Below are 20,182 nucleotides of genomic sequence, written 5' to 3'. Positions count from 1 at the left end.
TCAGTCTAGTTTTAAATGATTTAAGCAATAGGGCTTCTACCATTTATTTTGGGAGACAATTCCATAACTATGCAGAGCCCTCTGACAGAACATTCCCCTTGATGTCCCATATAAATTTTTCTTTGTTCAGTTTCTACCCATTATTCCTATTGATATTCCTGGGACCAGTAATTTCTCTAGGCTCCCTGGTTTTCGTGCTTGTCCAAAATTAGTAGCTTTACCGTATGCCTCCCATTACCTTAGGTGTTGTTTTCACAAATGACTATGTACAATTTGAGAAGGACCACTTAGTGCACAGGACTATGATCATGGAGTCACTGATTGACCGAGGGCAATTTATCCAACCTCTCAATCTAAGTATCCCTATTTATTTCACAGAAGTTGTGAGGATTTAGTTAGTGAGTGATTTTGGGCCAGATCTTTAGACACCAAAAGATGCAGGTTGGTGCCTAGTGGATTAGGTGAATTAGGTGCCTAACTCTGATTGACTTTCAATTAGAGTTGGACATCTAACCTGCTTAGGAGCTTTGGAAATCCCATTGGTTGCTTATCTGCATCCTCAGATGCCCAAATCTTTGTAAACTTGGCCCTTAGTGATCAGACCGTGAACATGTACAGTGCTGTAAATAAGAAACATTACTGTATCATGTGAGCCTAACTCCACTCTCTGACATGCACACATATATCCTATTTATTTAAATGGAGACGTATGGATGAATCACACAGCATTTCTACTGCCTCTCATCCTGAGAACTCAAACTACTTTGTAGACATGATATGCAGTGTTGTTGTAGCCATGTCGGTATCAGCGTATTATAGAGACACAGTGGGTAAGGTAATATCTTTTATCAGACTAACTTCTATTGGTGAGAGAGAAGCTTTCAAGCTTACATAGAGCTCTTCTTCAGGTCTATCCTCAGTGGCAGATATTGATGGACCTGAAGAAGAGCTCTGTGTGGCTTGAAAGCTTGTCTCTCTCACCAACAGAAGTTGGTCCAATAAAAGATATTACCTCACCCACTGTCTCTCTCTTATAAATAATAATGAATTAACATTCAGAACATCCAAAAGTTTATTATTGCTAAAGCTGGTCAAAAATTTTTTCTAATTCTGAAATCCAAATGACATTCTTCAGCAAGTTTTTGAATGTTGGGAAAAAAGGGGGGAAAATTCTGATGAAGTTTTTGTTTCTTTTTTCCCTACACTTTTTAGCCAGCACTATTCACTACTCCCACTTGTAAATGAAGGAACTGAAGTACAGGGCAGGTTACGTGAATTGCTCTAGGAACGCACTGAGTTGGTGACAAAGTTACTGTGAGCTCTGGCATCCAGTTCCCTTGTTTGTATCAGTAGGGGACTGCTTATAGCAAACATGAAGTGGCCATTTCAATGTCAAACAAGTGATTTAAAAACATTGACTTTTCGACAGGGGCTCAGATCCTCAGCTGCTGTAAACGGGCATAGTTCATTGACTTCTAGCCCTTTATGTATAGTTTTGCTTCTCTAACGCTGATTAATCCAGCACTTCAGACTGAGTCAAAAGAAGCCCTACAATTCCCTCCTCATGCCCTTCCAAAGCCTTGTTTTGATCAGCAGGTACCAACTGAGGAAAGGCTGCTTCCAGAGCCCTTCAATGACGCTCCTTAAATTAGGAGTAGCAGTAGCAATGCTGCCACCCTTCCCCACCCCTGCAGCCTCAGAGGGAGTGTGTGTGGGGGTATTTGCCTGAGCCAGCAGGAGAAAGAAAACCCCTTCTCCCTCCTGTAAGGATTGCTGCACTGTCCCCCTCTTTGTGGGCTTGAGGAGAGGGATAGTGCTTAATTTGTGCCAGGGCTGATCCCTGACACTGCTAGGCTTGGCAGTTCATAGCCCCAGCACCTCTAGGCTTGCCGCATCAGTTATTAAAGTAAAAAACTTACTTGAGCCCCGGCACCTAATTGTCTGAGCTCTGGCACTTTCATTACAAATTAAGCACTGGAGAGGGGCATGGGATGGTGGCCTCTGTGGGTGATTGGTTGAACAGAAGGTACAATATCAGCTTATTGGCTCCCAGGTACCAAAGGGAGGGCTTGTAAGCACTTTGCCCTGCTCAGAGGCCCATTCTGCACTGAGAAGAAAAGCTCCCTCTCCTTGGGATTATAAAAGGACTGGGGCTTTTGGTCCTTGTTGTGGGCTCATGCTAGTTACCTTGTTGGGGATGAGAAGGAATTTTTCCCTCAATGCCAGAATGGAGTGGGCAAGGTGGGATTTTTCAGTGTTCTGTTGGTAGCCCAAGGACCCAGTGGGTAGGTTAGCTTGCAAAATTCAGTTTGTTGCAACTTTGCAGGCACCCAGTGCAGGTGCTTGTTCAATAAAGGATCTAGTTCACTGATAAACCAGAACTGGAAGCAGATTAGGAGAAGGTATTTCCTAGCGAAGGTGAGTAATGGGGTTGCGGCTTCTAACACCTGGTACAGTGAAGAGACAACCATGTCTTCCCTTCCCTCTTAATCCTCATATGGAGTGAGGGCAATAGGGTCATAGCAATAGTGCTGCAACCAACACCCCAAAAGAAGGATAGGGGCTGACAGCAGCCCTCCACCGGGTGGAATGGATTACAAAAGAAGGATAGTCTGCTCTGGACAGCTCACAGTTACTTAATAAAGTCATGGCTTTTTTAAACCACATTCTTGTTGTCTTGTCTTTTTTCCCGTGGGGTCAGGGACAAATTGTTGAGAAACAAAAAAGAATTATTTTCCCTTCCAATGCTTCTCACATACATGAATGCATCACCACTGTAGCACTCCTAGGGGCAGATCCTCAGCTAACAGGACTCAGGTCTAGATGGGTTTCATGACAACAAATTCCTGCTGGGTCACTCTTTACTTTTTAATGTGAGAAGCTGGCATACCATAAAGTAACCTTTAATGTAGGCCTCAGCTCTTTGGTGAATTAAACTAGAAGAAACCTGTTACAATAGTCAGAGAGAGCGAGCGATTTGAATATAAAAAATAAATCCTAATGCTTATAATCATGTAATGGAAACCAACTGCTATAACTGAAAATTGTTCCTTGTTTTTTTTTCCCTTTCCTTTGTTTGAAATACTAATTCAATATCACCTTTTTATGGGGGTGGAATCAAGAGACTAAGACATTTTCATGACAAAAGTTACTTCAACAGATGTCTTCTCCAGTGCCACCTTTATCAAGAAATAATGATCAAGAAGTCAATGACCGAAATGATGGCACTTTCTCTGGACTCACACAACATGGGAAATTAGAAATGGGAAAAGTCTATAACTTCATCTAGCCCACTCCTCTCAGAGTTAACGTCACACTAAAAACCCTAAATTTGAATACACCTCTACCCCAATATAACACTGTCCTTGGGAGCCAAAAAATCTTACTGCACTATAGGTGAAACCGCGTTATATCGAACTTGCTTTGATCCGTCGGAGTGCGCAGCCCCACTCCCCCCCGGAGCACTGCTTTACCACGTTATATCCAAATTCGTGTTATATTGGATTGCGGGGTAGAGGTGTACTTCAATTACACCTTAAAATCTACCGAACATAGGCAAAGATAAACTGGACTGAAAAACATGCAATACAGGGCCCAACCCATCAGCATCTCCATAAAGTTAATAACAATGAGATAATTTATCTGGTGGCAGATAATTTAGTTCCTACTACCTGCATAATGTACTTTGATTATCCAAAAAGCTATTTGTCCACAAAGGCGGTCAAGTAGCTGCATTTACCTTGAGCAATGTCATCCTGTCTCTGCAGACTTGGTCGTTCAGTCTTGTTCACCTGTTGGGGTGGGTCTCTTTCCTGCTGCTTGTAGTACTTCCCTTCATTAAACACCTGTGGCAGGTTGGCTGTGTGTACCTGTCGGAGCTGCTCATAGTCACTCAGAGCAGCGGTCAAATCCCAGTTTTTGCCTACCAAAAGGTGGAAGATAATATTCTGTTAACAATTTATAGCTATGTCTGATATGACTAACAAAACTGCCATTCATTTTAGGGACATGGCTCATATAATTGAAAATAGATATAGCTCTGAATAAAACAGAGAACTAATAGATATTTTTCTTTTAAAATCAACAATAATTGGGGAACCAACAAACCACGTGCACTTCAGAAGATACACAGATAGATATGGTCACTTCACCAGCTGCTGAATATTGCACTTTTTTTGATTACGTCGTCTATCTAGTTAAGGCCTGATCCTACAAATAACACTCAGCCTTCTTACTGCAATTATTTTGCTTCCAGGATAAGGCCTTTGGATCATAGTCCTTAGGGAGCAACTTGTCCACAAAGTGCCTACCGTCATTTAGGGTTACTCAACCTCTCTCTCTCATTCGGTATATAAACCTATCCATTGGATCACATATGGCGCATTGTCCATTTATTCAACATACTTTATGGTCATAAAGAAAGTCACATTTAAAGGAGGCTTTTGTATATATTTTGCTGTGTAAACTAGTACAATTTCTCCTGAAGGGAGTGAAAGATCACACACTGAGTGTGATTTAATTAAGAGCTAACAGTATTTATTTAAAACATCTGTTAAATTTTTGTTAACTTTAATTTCATGGATCAACTCCAATAAAAGCCTCTTACCCATCCCCGACTGAGTTATCATTATGAACTTTAAGCTGTTTTGTCTTAATTTGATATTGTTAACTGGAACTGCTCATACATTCAAATGAATCCTTAACCGTAGAAAAGAACACATCTGCCTTTTATCATTCTATTCTTTGATGTACGACTAATAAAACAATTGCAAGAGTAAAATGTTAATTATAACATCACTCAGTCTTAATTGTTCAGATCTACATCAGACTTTTTTTCTCTATATTACTTTGAGGAAAGCCATTTTAAAACACTCACTGCCCATACTATCACAAGGATAAAAAAAAAAATGTAAAAGATCAGCCAGCATTTTAATTATCAAACATGCAACAAAAGCTACTTCAGCAAAACCAGTTGCTTAAACAGAAATTCTGTCTCTTCCTTTTTAAGCAACAGAGCAGAGCATACAACAAACAAACTTGATCAATCCCGAGAACAGGGTTTTATTTGTTAATTCAACTAAGAACTAGCATGCAAAATCATCAGCATACATTACACGTGCCTTAAGATTGACTACTTATGCAGTGTGTCTTTCACATGCCATAAGCAAAGCAAACGTGCTTATATTAAGCCCTAACAATCAGGAAGTATTTTTTTCTAAGACTGTCCCAATGGGGCTAAAGTGGTGTTTTTGCCACACAGATAAAAGTTTAGCACTCAATTGTATTTCTTGAAATTTAAAGCACACTCAGTGTTGCTAACCCTCGCCATTGGAAAATAATGAGTCAGACCCCCCCAAAATCATGAGAATTCTTTTTTCAAATCAATGTGAGTTCTCTTTATTTCCCTTCCAGTTTCTGAGCCTTTAAGGTGCTGTCAGGTCACATATCTTGCTGACAGTGGGGGCCCCAGTAGCCCAGCTGGAAAAAAAAAACCCTGACATTTGAGAATTTTCTCATGAGATCATGAGTCAGGCTTAATTTTACTTAGAAATCATGTCTCTCCCAATTAATCTGCGAGAGTTGGCACGTCTGCACATTACAAACAGCATTCTAGCCCTGCATTCCTAGCATACCCCAAACTCCTGATGAAGTTAGCAGGAGTATGGAAGGAATGCAGGATCCAGCCGATTTTCCTAATAATCTCTTCTCAAGGCTTCCGGAGGTCTCCTTTTACACTATGACAAAATCCAATCACCTTCTTTGGGAGTTTTGCCACAATAAAAGTGGAGTGTGGTCTCTGGGACTTGATCGAAGTGCACTGCATTGCATTAAAATTCTGAATTGTGTAGAGTTACGCTCCATCAAATGATATGGCAGATGAACGTGCTACTGCAGACTTGGAATTAAAAAAAAAAAATAAATCACAGAGAAGTAAGTGGTTTCTTTCTTTTCAAATCTCCTCAGTACACCTGGACATCCATAGCTGCTTCCCACGTGAGACAGCCAGTCAGCAGCAAAATATGATATCTTAAAGCAGCACTGATACAGGCAAAGACCATTCGTTTACTTTTTTTCTATTTCCTGCAGTCCCTAGGCATCTGAATGCAGGCAAATCCTCAACCAAGAGTGTATGCCAAGAGGCCCTCCAGATCAATGAAGTGGTGATTCAGGATATTAGCCAGCCTGAATGGCTGGCATAGGCTTTTTCAATCATCTTTCACCATGTATATCCTTCCCACACATCCTTCCCACACATCCACCCCATGGCAGCTGTGTGACCACACTCCCTCTTTGCGGGAACTGCAATAATGTTCCATAAATCACCCTGTAGCAGTGATTGAATCGAGAAAAACGTACTGACCATAATCAACACAATTACCTCTCTCACCGCCTGGGCCTAAAAGAGACTTTCTTCTTTTCAATTGCCTTTTTCCTGCCAGGAAAATACAATAATAGATATTCTACTTTCCCTGTTGCCCATGAACAAAAGCAGAAAGCCAGAAGTGAGAAAAAGGAAGAAGGAGGAGGGCAGGAAGAGAAACCTGGGGGCAATATAGAGCATGAGAGAGGATGTGGGAGAAAATGAGCCAGAGATGTAGAGGAGAGTGAGGTTATGTATAGTTTGAAGGTAAGAAGCGGGAATTTGAATTTAATGCAGTAAGGGGCAGGTAAAAAGCAAAAAGATCCAGTGAGAAGGGTGATCTGACTGGAACAGCCGTAAAGTACTGTAGCAGTAGTGGACAGACAGAGGCCAGAGAAGTTACAATATCAAGACAAGAGACAAAAGATTTTTGCAATGGGGATAATAAGGAAAGAGGATCAATTTTGATGATATTAAAGAGGAACATGCTATAGGATTAATCAAGAAACCAAGCAGGGCTGATGGAGAGACAAGAATCAGAGACTTGTCTGTAATGCAAATTTTTATCCTCCTCATTCTCTTTGAGACTTAACCCTTATAATTTGAGAGCTAATGGCTTTTTTTCCGTCTCACTTCAGCAACGTTTAATTGCTATAAGCTGACATGATGCAGATTTTGATATCTGGTCTACACTGACTGCTAAGACAGGACAAAATGTTATGTTTGAAAAAGATGGTAGACAAACCTGCATGCAATTTTGATCTTGGGAGATATATGAGGCTGTTAATGGATGCAGACAAGAGAGATTGTGAAGAGGAAAGAATTCCATTTTGTGGAGAAACAGGGTGTAATGGTGGTGGAACATCCAGGAGATGCCTGAGATGTGGAGATGTGAGAGTGAAGAATGGAGCTTGAGGGTCAGGCATTAGATTTGGAAATCATCAATATGCAGATGGTAACAGAAACCAGAGGAGCAGATAAGGAAGGCCAGGAGACTAAGGACAAAACACTGAGGGATTCTAATGGAGATGGGAGAATGAGATGTGATTTAAGGTGGTGCTGAAGGAGGAGCAAAGAGAGGAGAAACTAGAGTGATCAGTAGTGTCAGAGGCAGTAGATATTCTTGAAATCTAAGTTCCCTTTTGACTTACCTATGAGGGAGATCATTAGTCACCTTGGTAAGGGAGAAAGATTAGAAGGGATCAAAGAGCATGTTTAGTGATTTCCCACACAAAAGTAAAGGAAGAGTTGTTGGAGAGGTAGGAGTCTTAACAGTATTTGCTCTATTAGAAACAATACACTTTAGGGTATACAGTGTACTACTGTAGTTCAGATTTTGATGAATAAATGCATACCGATTGGTGTGAACTTCAAAGAACTTGATAAAACTTGAAAGACTGCTTTGTCATCTCAGATAAAAGAATTGCTGTTATAACTGAGAGTATAAAAACAAACTCTTTCAAATCAGTCTTTTTGGATAGTTTCCAGATGCTGCTCGTGTTACTTGTTTACACCACCTATGAATCTGGTTTTTGAAATGGACTGACATCATGGAAGTCCTTTATTTAGGCTACTCTTATGAAAAGTGTTCTGACACTGAATGATGCATAGTCTTGAATAGCTGGCTTTTATGGAAGCAGTGGAGGACATTGTGCAAAGAATACAATTGTGCGGGACAAAACACTGGCACTTCAGGGTGAAAGCTGGTGTGTTATTTAACAGTAATGCTGCAAAGTCCTATCACAGTTCTATTAATAGCAGTTCATCAGATACAGCAACACATAAGTGTATCTTGAACATGAAGGATGTAGGGTTGTCAGCTTAAGCAACACTCCATGAAAAAATATGCACTGAGCTTGTGACAGTTGCAGATGAGCTGTAATCATTAACACCAAGTTGCAAATAATCTAATTTTGTATTTCTGTGACACAGCTGAAAATGAATGTGTCAGAATGTGCCTCAAATGGCCAAAAAGTTTTTCTAAAGAAGGGGAGGAAAACCCCTTCTGTGTATTCTTGTTTCAGCAAATGAAACATAGAATTTGTAAGATCCGTGATGTGTTCCCACAATGTTAACAGAGGGCTCCCTCAAAAAATGTTCTGTGCCAGCCAGCAACACATAGGACATTCCCTGGATAGAATACTCTTCCCCATCAAAAACTTCAATCAGTTCCATGCTGCACCTCACCCCTGCTTCACAATCCTATTAACACTTCTGCTATAACCCCCCTCGATGAGGAAACTGAGGCACAGACATGCATTTAGTGTTGTATTGTTTTGCATAATTGGTACTCTCCTGATTCAGCACAAAAGAACATAAAGATGTTGGACTGTGCGAGGTACATGTGGGCTGACAGCTGCAGAACTGCTTTGTGCCCCTGAGAGAAGTAAACTGTAACCAGACGCTTCACACCGTTAGGGGTGGAGTTCTGGAAGAGGGGGATGTTTAAGTACCAGGGAGTCTGAAGGGTCAGTGCTGCAAAAAGGGGCTAAGCAGCTGGACAGTGGGTTCCAATACTCATAGGGGTTGCCAGATAGAAGGTCTGTGCCCTGAGGGTGTGCTTAGGGCCCCTGAGATTGGGGCAAAGTCTGAACTCTGTTCAGGCTCCAGAAGCTTGAAACACCCTAGGGACCCAGAACAAAGAGGCTTGGATTTCTCTCATAGTAGTCCTAATGGGTGGCTAGGAATGGGCACCCGCTAGAATCTGTGATTGAGCTCACATTGTCCCTCCTATTGTCTCTACAGTTGCCTGAATCACAGCTTTTCTCTAAATAAATGCCAGACATATTGCCCAAATGCTAACAAATCTTATCCTACTTTACTGAACTCAGGCCTATTGCTATTGTATGCTTTAGATTTGAAAGACAAACAGTTTAAATCCATCTCTACAATCGCATTTAGTGAATCCTTTTAGTATACTAAATTTAATTAAGTTTTATGACTTGTAAAGTTGGGTGAGAAATTAATTATCTTGGTCAAGAGAAATAATGCTCTTACTGAACACTTATTGTGAAAACACCTGCATGTGCTGCATGAGTCAGCAGGTGTAAAAGTTTACAGGACTGAAAGGTGTCTGTTATAAAACCTTTGGAGAGATTACTGCAACTTTATTACCATTCCTAATGTTCATTTATTTCTGTGGCTTTGCTTACTTATCAGTTAGAGGTCTGAATTCCCAAACAGTTCAGTAAAGATTGGGAGTCAACAGTCACTGGATTCACATACAGGTGCCCCTGGTTGCCAGGAGACAGAACTGGTGTTTGTTAGAGAGAAGTATATGGAAAAATGCAACAAATAAAGCAGAGTAAAGGATAGAAAATATACTCTCTGACAGACATTTGGTTCTGAATTAATTAGTGTCAGAGATAGCAGGCACATAGATCAAAGGGAAAATTAAAAATAAAGCCAGGTACAGGTGTAGGCGAGAATTTCTCTCCTAAATAACACTGTCTGAATAACAAGAACAGGAAGCTCTGTCAATCACAGTAAAAACAGAAGGCAGAGATAAAGCAATATATAATTACACAATAGAAAGGAAATCTCCTTAAAGTGGATTAGTAAAGCAAGGTAGTGTCTGAGTAGCTTACTTGTATTGTGTTAGGGAACGGTCTGGTAAAGTATAGTATTTTATCACAATATGAAGAGATAAATAAACTGGGCAAAATAAAATCCCAACTAATGCCCAAGACTAGAATCAAGGCCAAACTGACTAAATCTTGAGGTTGGAAAAACTTTGGTTAGCTATTTTTTTAAATTCATTTAAAATTAAAAACTACATTGTGCATGTTATGTGTGAGATCCTCTAACCTTGTTTGGAACAATTGGTCCTCTTCCAATAAAAGGGAAAATTCTAGTAGAAACCCCAAACACCTTTCCTCTATTGGCATTTGTCTCCATACTGATGTTTCCGAAGAAGGAACAAAGTTGGGCTCAGGATCTACCCCAGATGTATTTCAGGTAGGGCTGTCAATTAATTGCAGTTAACTCATGTGATTAACTCAAAAATTGTGATTAATCACACTGTTAAACAATAGAATATCAAATTGAAATTTATTAAATATTTTGGATGTTTTTCTACATTTTCATATATATTGTATTCTGTGTTGTAATTGAAATCAAAGTGTATATTTTTATTACAAATATTTGCACTGTAAAAATGATAAAAGAAATAGTATTTTTAAATTCACCACATACAAGTACTGTAGTGCAAGCTCTTTGTCGTGAAAGTTCAACTTACAAATGCAGCAATTTTTTGTTACGTAACTGCACTAAAAAACAAAACAATGTAACTCGCTAAGCCTAAAAGTCCACTCAGTCCTACTTCTCGTTCAGCCAGTCGCTAAGACAAACAAGTTTGTTTACATTTGCAGGAGATAATGCTGCCCTCTTCTTGTTTACAATGCCACCTGAAAGTGAGAACAGGCATTTGCATGGCACTTTTGTAGCTGGCATTGAAAGGTATTTGGCCACCATTCCAGAGGACATGCTTCCATGCTGATGATGCTCGTTAAAAAAACTATGTTAATTAAATATGTGACTGAACTCCTTGGGGGAGAATTATATGTATCCTGTTCTGTTTTACCCGCATTCTGCCACATATTTCATGTTATAGCAGTCTCAGATGATAACGCAGCACATGTTGTTCATTTTAAGAACACTATCACTGCAGATCTGACAAAATGCAAAGAAGGTACCAATGTGAGATTTCTAAAGATAGCTACAGCACTCGACCCAAGGTTTAAGAATCTGAAGTGACTTCCAAAATCTGAGAGGGATGAGGTGTGGAGCATGCTTTCAGAAGTCTTAAAAGAGCAACACTCCAATGCGGAAACTACAGAATCCAAACCACCAAAAAAGAAAATCAACCTTCTACTAGTGGCATCTCACTCAGATGATGAAAATGAACATGCGTCGGTGTACACTGCTTTGGAATGTTATCGAGCAGAATCCATCATCAGCATGGATGCATGTCCTCTGGAACGGTGGTTGAAGCATGAAGAGACATATGAATTTTTAGTATCAAAGGGGTAGCCATGTTAGTCTGGATCTGTAAAAGCAGCAAAGAGTCCTGTGGCACCTTATAGACTAACAGATGTATTGGAGCATGAGCTTTCGTGGGTGAATACCCACTTCTTCGGATGCATGTAGTGGAAATTTCCAGAGGCAGGTATAAATATGCAAGCAAGAGTGAGTCAGGCTAGAGATAATGAGGTTAGTTCAATCAGGGAAGATGAGGCCCTCTTCTAGCAGTTGAGGTGTGAACACCAAGGGAGAAGAAACTGCTTTTGTAGTTGGCTAGCCATTCACAGTCTTTGTTTAATCCTGAGCGGATGGTGTCAAATTTGCAGATGAACTGAAGCTCAGCAGTTTCTCTTTGAAGTCTGGTCCTGAAGTTTTTTTGCTGCAGGATGGCTACCTTTAAATCTGCTATTGTGTGTCCAGGGAGGTTGAAGTGTTCTCCTACAGTTTTTATATATTGCCATTCCTAATATCTGATTTGTGTCCATTTATCCTTTTACGTAGGGACTGTCCAGTTTGGCCGATGTACATAGCAGAGGGGCATTGCTGGCATATGATGGCGTATATTACATTGGTGGACGTGCAGATGAATGAACCAGTGATGGTGTGGCTGATCTGGTTAGGTCCTGTGATGGTGTAGATATGTGGGCAGAGTTGGCATCGAGGTTTGTTGCATGGATTGGTCCCTGAGTTAGAGTTACTATGGTGCGGTGTGTAGTTACTGGTGAGAATATGCTTCAGGTTGGCGGGTTATCTGTGGGTGAGGACTGGCCTGCCACCCAAGGCCTGTGAAAGTGAGGGATCGTTGTCCAGACACTAGATAAGAGGAGTGGAGCAGGAGAAACGGATCTTGATGTTTATCCTTGGCATTTTCTGACTTTCTGAGCAGCACTAGCCATGGCAGGATCTCAAAAGGTTACGTGTAACTTTGGGAAAGCACCCCAAAAGACAAATGCATACTTGGGACACGACTGGGAATTAGATGGCAAATTACTAAGCCAAACTGCTAGTCGAAAATGTGAAATAAAATGTTGGAGTTTTCCTCAGAAAAGTTCTGCAGGAGGGAGGTTTGGGGTAAGCTGCCCACCTGCCACCAGGGCCGGCTCCAGGCACCAGCTTAACAAGCAGGTGCTTGGGGCGGCCAAGGGAGAGGGGCAGCACCTACGGCAATTCGGGGGCGGCAGGTCCCTCACTCCCTCTAGGAGCGAAGGACCTGCCGCTGAACTGCTGCCGCCNGGGTAAGCTGCCCACCTGCCACCAGGGCCGGCTCCAGGCACCAGCTTAACAAGCAGGTGCTTGGGGCGGCCAAGGGAGAGGGGCAGCACCTACGGCAATTAGGGGGCGGCAGGTCCCTCACTCCCTCTAGGAGCGAAGGACCTGCCGCTGAACTGCTGCCGCCAATCGCAGCTTTTTTTTTTTTTTTTTTTTTGCTTGGGGCGGCAGAAATGCTGGAGCCGGCCCTGCCTGCCACTGTGGAAGTAGAAACAAACTGGAGGGCACTCCAGTGGGTGGGACATTCCCCTGTTACCAGTGACTGGCAGGGTTTGGTTCTGCTCCCAGGTACAAACTGTCTGAAGTATCCATTATAACAGGTCTGTGCATTTCAGCGTGATGAAAAACGTACAGTACTTACATAATGATTTCCCCCTAGTCTGAACTATAATAAATTGTGCTAATAGAAAAGTCAGAGGTTTGCACATCTTCTATTTTAAAATACCACCACCACTACCTTGGATTTTACATTAAATATTCCCTAATGCAGATTATTTAAAATCCAATCAAACTAAATACTGCAGATTTAAAAAAAATTATAAACTGTGGCTGGCTGCACTCTTGGAAGAGTTCCAATGTGATCTTCTGACACAGCCTTGATTTGCTTCTTCTAATAAAAATATTTCTAGCTCACTCTGCATTTTAACGAGCTTATCGGCTTGCAGAGGTGAAATGGAAAAGCAGCAGAGTCTTGCACTTTGACATTTAAAGCTTTGCTTTAGGGACCCTACATATCACAATCTTGGGGGGGGGGGAGGAGGGAAGCACACTCATTCTTCAGAAATGCAATAGGTAATCAGAACTAAGCTTTTCAATGGGTACCACTGTACCTAGGTATGGTTTCCCTTATTATTTTGAAATATAAAAATAGCCCACATATAAGGAATGTAAAATATTTATCCACTTCATTTGTCATGTATTCTTCCCCCTGGAGAAATTTCAGAATTGATTGTGTTGTAAGGAGAGGAGGAGAGAGACGAACACCTAAAGACTTCCTAACAATATAGCATATAGGGTGACCAGATGTCCCGATTTTATAGAGACAGTCCTGATATTTGGGGCTTTTTCTTATGTAGGCTCCTATTACCCCCTCACCCCCTGTCCCAATTTTTCACACTTGCTATCTGGTCAGCCTAATAGCATGTGAGTAGCTCCATTCAAGTCAATGAAACTCTCACATGCTTTAAAGTTAAGCACAGGCTTTGCTGGATCAGAACCAGTGTTCTAGCTCTGGAGATGATGCACACGAGGCTGTACATGTATGTAATAAATACATTAATAATTATAATATCTAGCTCTTATATAGCACTTATCATCCAGCAGGCAATGTATGTTGGGGGGGGGGGACGGATGTGAAGAATGGAGGGGAACATGAATGACAGGGGATCAACTGCAGCAATATTTTTAGTTAGGTGTTCCCCCACCACTAAAGTAGCTCACTATGGCTATTATGGGTAATGAATTCATTGTATTTTCATTTCTTAAAAGAGCTAGTATATAATTACCCAGATAAGATTGGGGACCCTTATTTTTAATTAGCAACAATAGGAATAATGCAACTATAAAATCCCACACACGGCTTTCAAAATTCAGCCTACTCCAAAATGTTAAAGAGGGCACTTGAAAGGTCACTAGCAATACTTGATTTAGTTGTAAATACCACACTGTAGAGGAAGTAATTTGAGATGCAGAATTGGGGAAGATCTAAGTAATACTGACTATAATGGAGGCAGATTTGTAACAACATCCATGCAGAATTTCAACAAAGGAAATGAAAAAGAAGAGCAGGAAATTTTGGCTAAAACTATATAGGATGAAAGTATATAAGAAAAGGTCACAGAGGGGTGAGAAGAAATTATTTAACAACAAATTACAGTATTATACTGTCTGCACTAGTTGAGTGAGTACTATTTACCACAGGTGGTAATAAAGAGACCCAATATGAATGAACATGAAGTTTCAAAAAAGCAATAAAGAAGCATATGCGAAGTGCTACACATCACATAGAGAAGACAGCTAGGAACTGATTACAGAATGAAGTGCGTAAGAGTATAAAAATAATACACATAGAAGCATAAAGAGAAAAGGACATCGAACAAGAGGCTAAGCCAAAAGGTTTTTCAGGCCTACAAGGAACAAAAAGGTCAGAGGAAGAGATTGTCATGTTGAAAAACAATCCTTATACAAAGAGAACATTTTTTGGGGTGGGGTGGGAGGAGGCAATATAGCAATACAATTAAAATTGGCACAATTTGCTTTTTAGTTTGTTCTCTAATTAGAGTTAGCACAAAAGGCAAAACTAGGGTTGCCAACTTTTGGATGAATTCCTAGAGATTTCATCACGAGACATAATCTTTAATTAAGGATTAATCTTTAATTCCTGGAGACTCCAGGACAATCCTGGAGGTAAAACACATGCTACCTTAGCATTTCACAGTTCTTTGAAAGGCATCGTTCAAACTGGACAGCAATGAGTGGGGCCAATCCATCCTCCATTTTGGGAAGGGGGAGCAGGGAATGAAAATCTTTGTTTAAATATTTTTGTCTTTGTTTATATTTGTGTATTTAATAGATGAGTGCTTAGATCCCATTTCTGCAATGAGTTCAGAGTGAGCATCCTCCTGCACAGAGCCCCCTAAAGTCAATGCGGCTTTTCAGGGCCAAAGGATCGGCTTGCATGGAGCTCATTGCAGGGCTGGGCCTAAGAGAGCTAGAATTTAGATAATTATTATGTGAATACTGTCACTGTAGGAAATGTTTCACATATTCTCGTGACCTAACAAAGAATTCTGGAAAAAACAAAACCATGTGAGTCTGAGATTATTTTAAAAAGATATACTATAGGGAGAGGAAACACAACCCCACCCTTTCCCCTTCCCCACCCCCACCAGTGCATTAGAGTCCACAAGCTACATGCTGTTGATTTGACCCTTAGTTATTAAACTCTTTGGTCCATATTTTTGTCTGTGAAAATCATTATTGTAAAATCTTACACTTCCAGTGTGTGTTACAATAAATCACAACAACCATGTCAAGCTGCCAGAAATAAATCATTGCAAAAAGCAAACAAGTCCCCTCAGCTCTTCCCCAGCAATATCAGTAATGGTCCTGCTGTCAGAAAAACTCACCACAGTTCTTCACCATCGCAAACATTTTAATTCCTGCAAAACGTATACTAGGAACATGTCCTGTGAGAAACCAACATGTGATGTCACTCTGTATATTAAGAAATCCACTGAATGACAACTGTACCTGTAAAACCGCAGCATGCTCTTAGGAGGGGAACACATTGTTCTAGCCTATTAAACTGACCGAACACTCTAAATGAGTCTACAATGTAGCTCAATAACTAATCAATAAAACAGACACAGGCATTTTGGGCAGAAAACTTTTGGTTCATCTAATTCTCCCCTTTAAGAATGACAAGCCCACCTAAAAGAAGGTACAACCACAGAAATTTATGGGTCACCAGCTAGCTATCCATCCAGAATGCCTTCAGAATTATGTTTGGCAAGCCATACAGTATAGCTTTAAAAATAGTTAAATAGCTGCCCCTGGAACCTGAATGACTATAAAGGTTCTTGTGTCAGCCATCACCTTAGATTTTGAGCACCTTCCTAGAATTAAAAACAAAACAGTATCAATCTACTTGCCAAGCAGGTAGGAGTAAGATATGTGATCAGATTGTTGGATGTTGCGTGTGTATATGCCTGCATGTATGTAAGAGGAACTGCATATGTATAAAAGGAAAGTCAAGACAAATAATTGAATTTTACTTTTTTTTCTGAACATGGCGAGTCCTACTGAGGCCTGAGAAAGTTTCATAGCCTAGGTCCAGCTGTAAGAGTTCTGTCTCCTGCACCCATGAATCTTCTTCTAAGTCACCAGCTGGATGCCAGGAGAATGTAGCTGTTATGGGCAGTCACAGAGGACAAGAGGCAAACCCTCAGATAGAAAAGAACAATCCCCTGAATAGTTGCTAATATTAAGGTAAGGACTGTGAACTGGACTCTGTATTCATTGCAGAGCCAGTGCAGGAATGCAGTGCACCAGGATGAAGGGTCCATGGCAATCTCTGTTGCTAAACAATGTTTTGTACCAGTTGAGGTTTTTCAGGGTGACTTCATTCCTAGGTAAAATGACTTGGCCATTGATTGATTTGACCGAAGGCAAATGCCCTTGGTAGTGGGGGATGTTACAGGAGAGAGAAGTTCTTTGGAGTTCTTCCCTCCTATCAGCATCACCTTAGTCCTGCCTGTTTCCAGCCTTAGCCAGCTGCTCTCCATCCAGATACAAGGCATTGAGAAAGATAAGGCCTGGTGTTCTTTACAGATGATATTGTAGAGCTGAATGTTGTCTTTGTACTATTGGTACTTCAGCTGTTAGTGTCAATAACTCTCTGAAGACCTTGTTGATGTTGATTAATATGTGAGGGAGGACTGTGCTTTGTGAGATTCTGTGGGTTGAGGAACAGTTGCCCAGAACTTACCATATGAGTTCAGTATTCACAGACTTAAGACAAGAAGGTACATTATGATCATTTTCTCTGACCACCAGAATATCACAGAGCATTGAATTCACCCAGTGATTCTAGCCCAAGAACTTTGTCTTAACTAAAGCACCTTTTAATGAAAGGCATTCAAGCCTTATTTTAAAGGTTCCAAGTGATGGAGTATTTCCCACACCTTTCGTAATGCCCATGGTTAATTACCCTCACTTTTAAAATGTGTGCCATGTTTCCAGTTTGAACTTTGAAGACATTAACTTCCAGCCAGTAGAGCTTATTATGCCTTTGTCCGTTAGACTAAAGAGCCTTTAGTATCAGATATCTTCCCCATCTAAGTAAATATACACCGTGATCAAATCACCTCTTAACTTTCTCTTTGACAGGGCCGGCTCTAGGCACCAGCAAAACAAGCTGGTGCTTGGGGAAGCACATTTTTAGGGGCGGCATTCTGGCGCGGGTCATGCCGCCCCTAAAAATGTGCCCTGGCTGCCCTAACTCACCTCCGCTGCTGCCGCTTGCACGCCGCTGCTCGCCCTCCCTCCCGGGTTTGAAAGCCTGGGAGGGAGGGGGAGACCCTGAGTGGCCGCGGCGCACGCGCTGCTTCTCCCTCTCCCTCCCTCCCTCCTAGGCTTGAGAGCCTGGGGGGAGGAGGCAGGGCTGGGGATTTGGGGAAGGGGCGGAGTTGAGGTGGAGCCGGGGGTGGAGTAAGAAAAAACTGGGCGGGGGGCAGCCAAAATTGTTTTCGCTTGGGGCGGCAAAAATCCTAGAGCCGGCCCTGCTCTTTGATAAATGAAATAAATTGCACTCCTTTAGTCTCTCATTGTAGGTGATGTTTCTCAGACCTTGAATTATCCTTCTAATTCACTGTAGGATGTGAGCCATTTCAGGGCTCTTCCATTCACTCTCTAACTACCATTTGGGATTTTTGCCCTCCCTGAGATTGTTTAGAAAAGGGAGGTTAGGCACTGGGTGGCAGTTAGTGAAATCACTAGTGTCTGTGATTGTTTCCTCCATTACATTTTTAGGGTAGGAGATAGATTCCCCTTGTGTTGATAGGAACCTGGAATGTTTTCTCTTCTCTTTTATCACTTCAAGTACTATCCTGCTTTATAGCATATTTCTGCCCCTTTACTCTTTATATTAATGCTGCTTTTGTTGAGTTGATTTAATTGGTGATGTCGTAAGGAGAAGAGATCTCACATTATACCTTTACAATATTGTAAGGGAGATTTTGTAAACCCAATATTCCGTCTAGATGATATTTAAAATGATTATAGTAATATAGCAGGGTTATAAACAAACAAACAAAAAAAAAGAAAGAAAAAAAGAAAAAATAAATGGCCAAAAATGTCCTTTCCACAGCAAGAGTTGTGTTGTTTCTTATGTTTATTGCTAGCACTGATCATTCTAAAAGCTATTTTACAGCATGAGAGTATTTATTGAATCTAGGGCATTATATGGGAAAAGCTACCTAATGCCAGGAAAGTATTCAGAGAAATGACAAGTATTTAGTGTCTGGCTCTCAAGGTTGCTGATAGATTATTAGTTTTCATCACTGCAAAATGCCTCTCATTTCGTTCCATTGAGCCAATGCATCATTTACATCAGTATGGCAAAAAATGCTTGACACTCTTTTAAAGGATAGACAAGTCAGAAATTGCCAGTTTCTCTCACTCTTTACTAACTAGCTGCCAATAAATAAAGCAATCCCCAAGTTCAGTTTAAATGCCATCATTTCTTCCCATTGGTATGCATATATTAACAAAAACATTCATATGTATAAGATGAGAGATTCTATATCAGCTGTATTCTTGGCATAATGTTTAGATGAAAAATGGAGTTAAAATCAGAGCCTAAGTTTAAAAGTAAGATTTATTTTCACTCCATGATTTTCAAGTTAAAAAAATCAGTTCAATATCACTACTGTTGTGTGAAAATTCTATTAGAATGGATTAATAGAAAGTCACTCAAATTTGCACTGCCAAGGTGCAGAGGATCTTTCTGGTCCCTGTAGAACAAGGAGTTTACTTCAGTTCAGGGTCGGCTCCAGGCACCAGCTTAACAAGCAGGTGCTTGGGGCGGCCAAGGGAGAGGGACAGCACCTGCGGCAATTTGGGGGCGGCAGGTCCCTCACTCCCTCTAGGAGCGAAGGACCTGCCGCTGAACTGCTGCCGCTGATCGCGGCTTTTTTTTTTTTTTTTGCTTGGGGCGGCAGAAATGCTGGAGCCGGCCCTGCTTCAGTTCAGCTTCCTTCTCCCCTTGCATTGATGTCTATTATGAGGACCACGACATGGCTGTTTGAGAGAAGAGACTGCCCCAGGAAGTCAAGTTTTCACACTTTGGGTCATAGGACTGTTCTCAAGCTCTGGCCGCGTGTGGGGGGCTGTGTTTCTCCTTTTTATTACTTATGCTACCTTGTTTTTTAATTCTACTTAGACACACTGTTCTTTGAAGAAAACACCAACTAACTGCATCTGTGATGAGTTTCTGCTGGGTAATCCACTTGATTGCATGCATTTTCAAAATTAGAAATCCAAAATCCAATCTCTTAGTGGATTATATTGCGGGTGAACAGAACATATCTTGATTAAACTATATACCAAGTCGCAGGTGGATGACAATTATTTAAGCAGCTGATGAAATGTTACATGGACAGATGGCTTAGCAGAAAAGCACTGTGTCATCTGTTTTTGCAGATCAACATGCTCTTTTCATTTAAAATATATCTTTTTAAATGCTGGGGTTTTGTTTTTAATTATTGTTTTTTTTTTACTGTCAGGAGAGCTCCTTCATGAATCTAAACATGGATTATGTTAATCTGCACCCAGCAGTGACTGGCAACAAAACACTTTCATTTAAGAAAAAAAATTACAATCTCCTTTAAAGAGTAGCTGGTGAGGCTCCAAAAGACTCTTGTAGGTGTGCTTAGAGCTGTCATCAACACTTTAGAGTCCAAGGGATAACTTCACTACTGCTATAAGTGAATGCCGCTCCAAATGAAGCCAGTGGGGAATTTGTCCCCA

The 20,182-nt window shown here is 40.9% G+C and overlaps 1 protein-coding gene and 1 long non-coding RNA gene across 5 annotated transcripts in view; one reads left to right on the top strand and one right to left on the bottom strand.

The window, feature by feature from the left end:
• OTUD7A (OTU deubiquitinase 7A) overlaps positions 1-20,182 on the bottom strand; it is a 129,942-nt gene that overhangs the window by 83,946 nt on the left and 25,814 nt on the right. For 3 of the 4 annotated variants that reach the window (XM_034783108.1, XM_034783106.1, XM_034783107.1), the window contains one exon: positions 3,740-3,922. In XM_034783108.1, the coding sequence (XP_034638999.1) occupies positions 3,740-3,922 (183 nt within the window). Of the gene's footprint in view, positions 1-3,739; positions 3,923-15,780; positions 15,832-20,182 lie in introns of those variants that run through there. The other variant, XM_034783109.1, reaches the window with a different exon arrangement.
• On the top strand, positions 16,400-20,019 carry LOC117883623. The gene is made up of 2 exons (XR_004647354.1): positions 16,400-16,642; positions 19,939-20,019. It is a non-coding gene; the product is annotated as an uncharacterized LOC117883623 (long non-coding RNA).

Source organism: Trachemys scripta, chromosome 10 (genome assembly GCF_013100865.1).
Source record: "Trachemys scripta elegans isolate TJP31775 chromosome 10, CAS_Tse_1.0, whole genome shotgun sequence".
NCBI lineage: Eukaryota > Metazoa > Chordata > Testudines > Emydidae > Trachemys > Trachemys scripta.
Note: the sequence above shows the minus strand (reverse complement) of the source record. Positions and strands in the feature narration are given on the sequence as shown.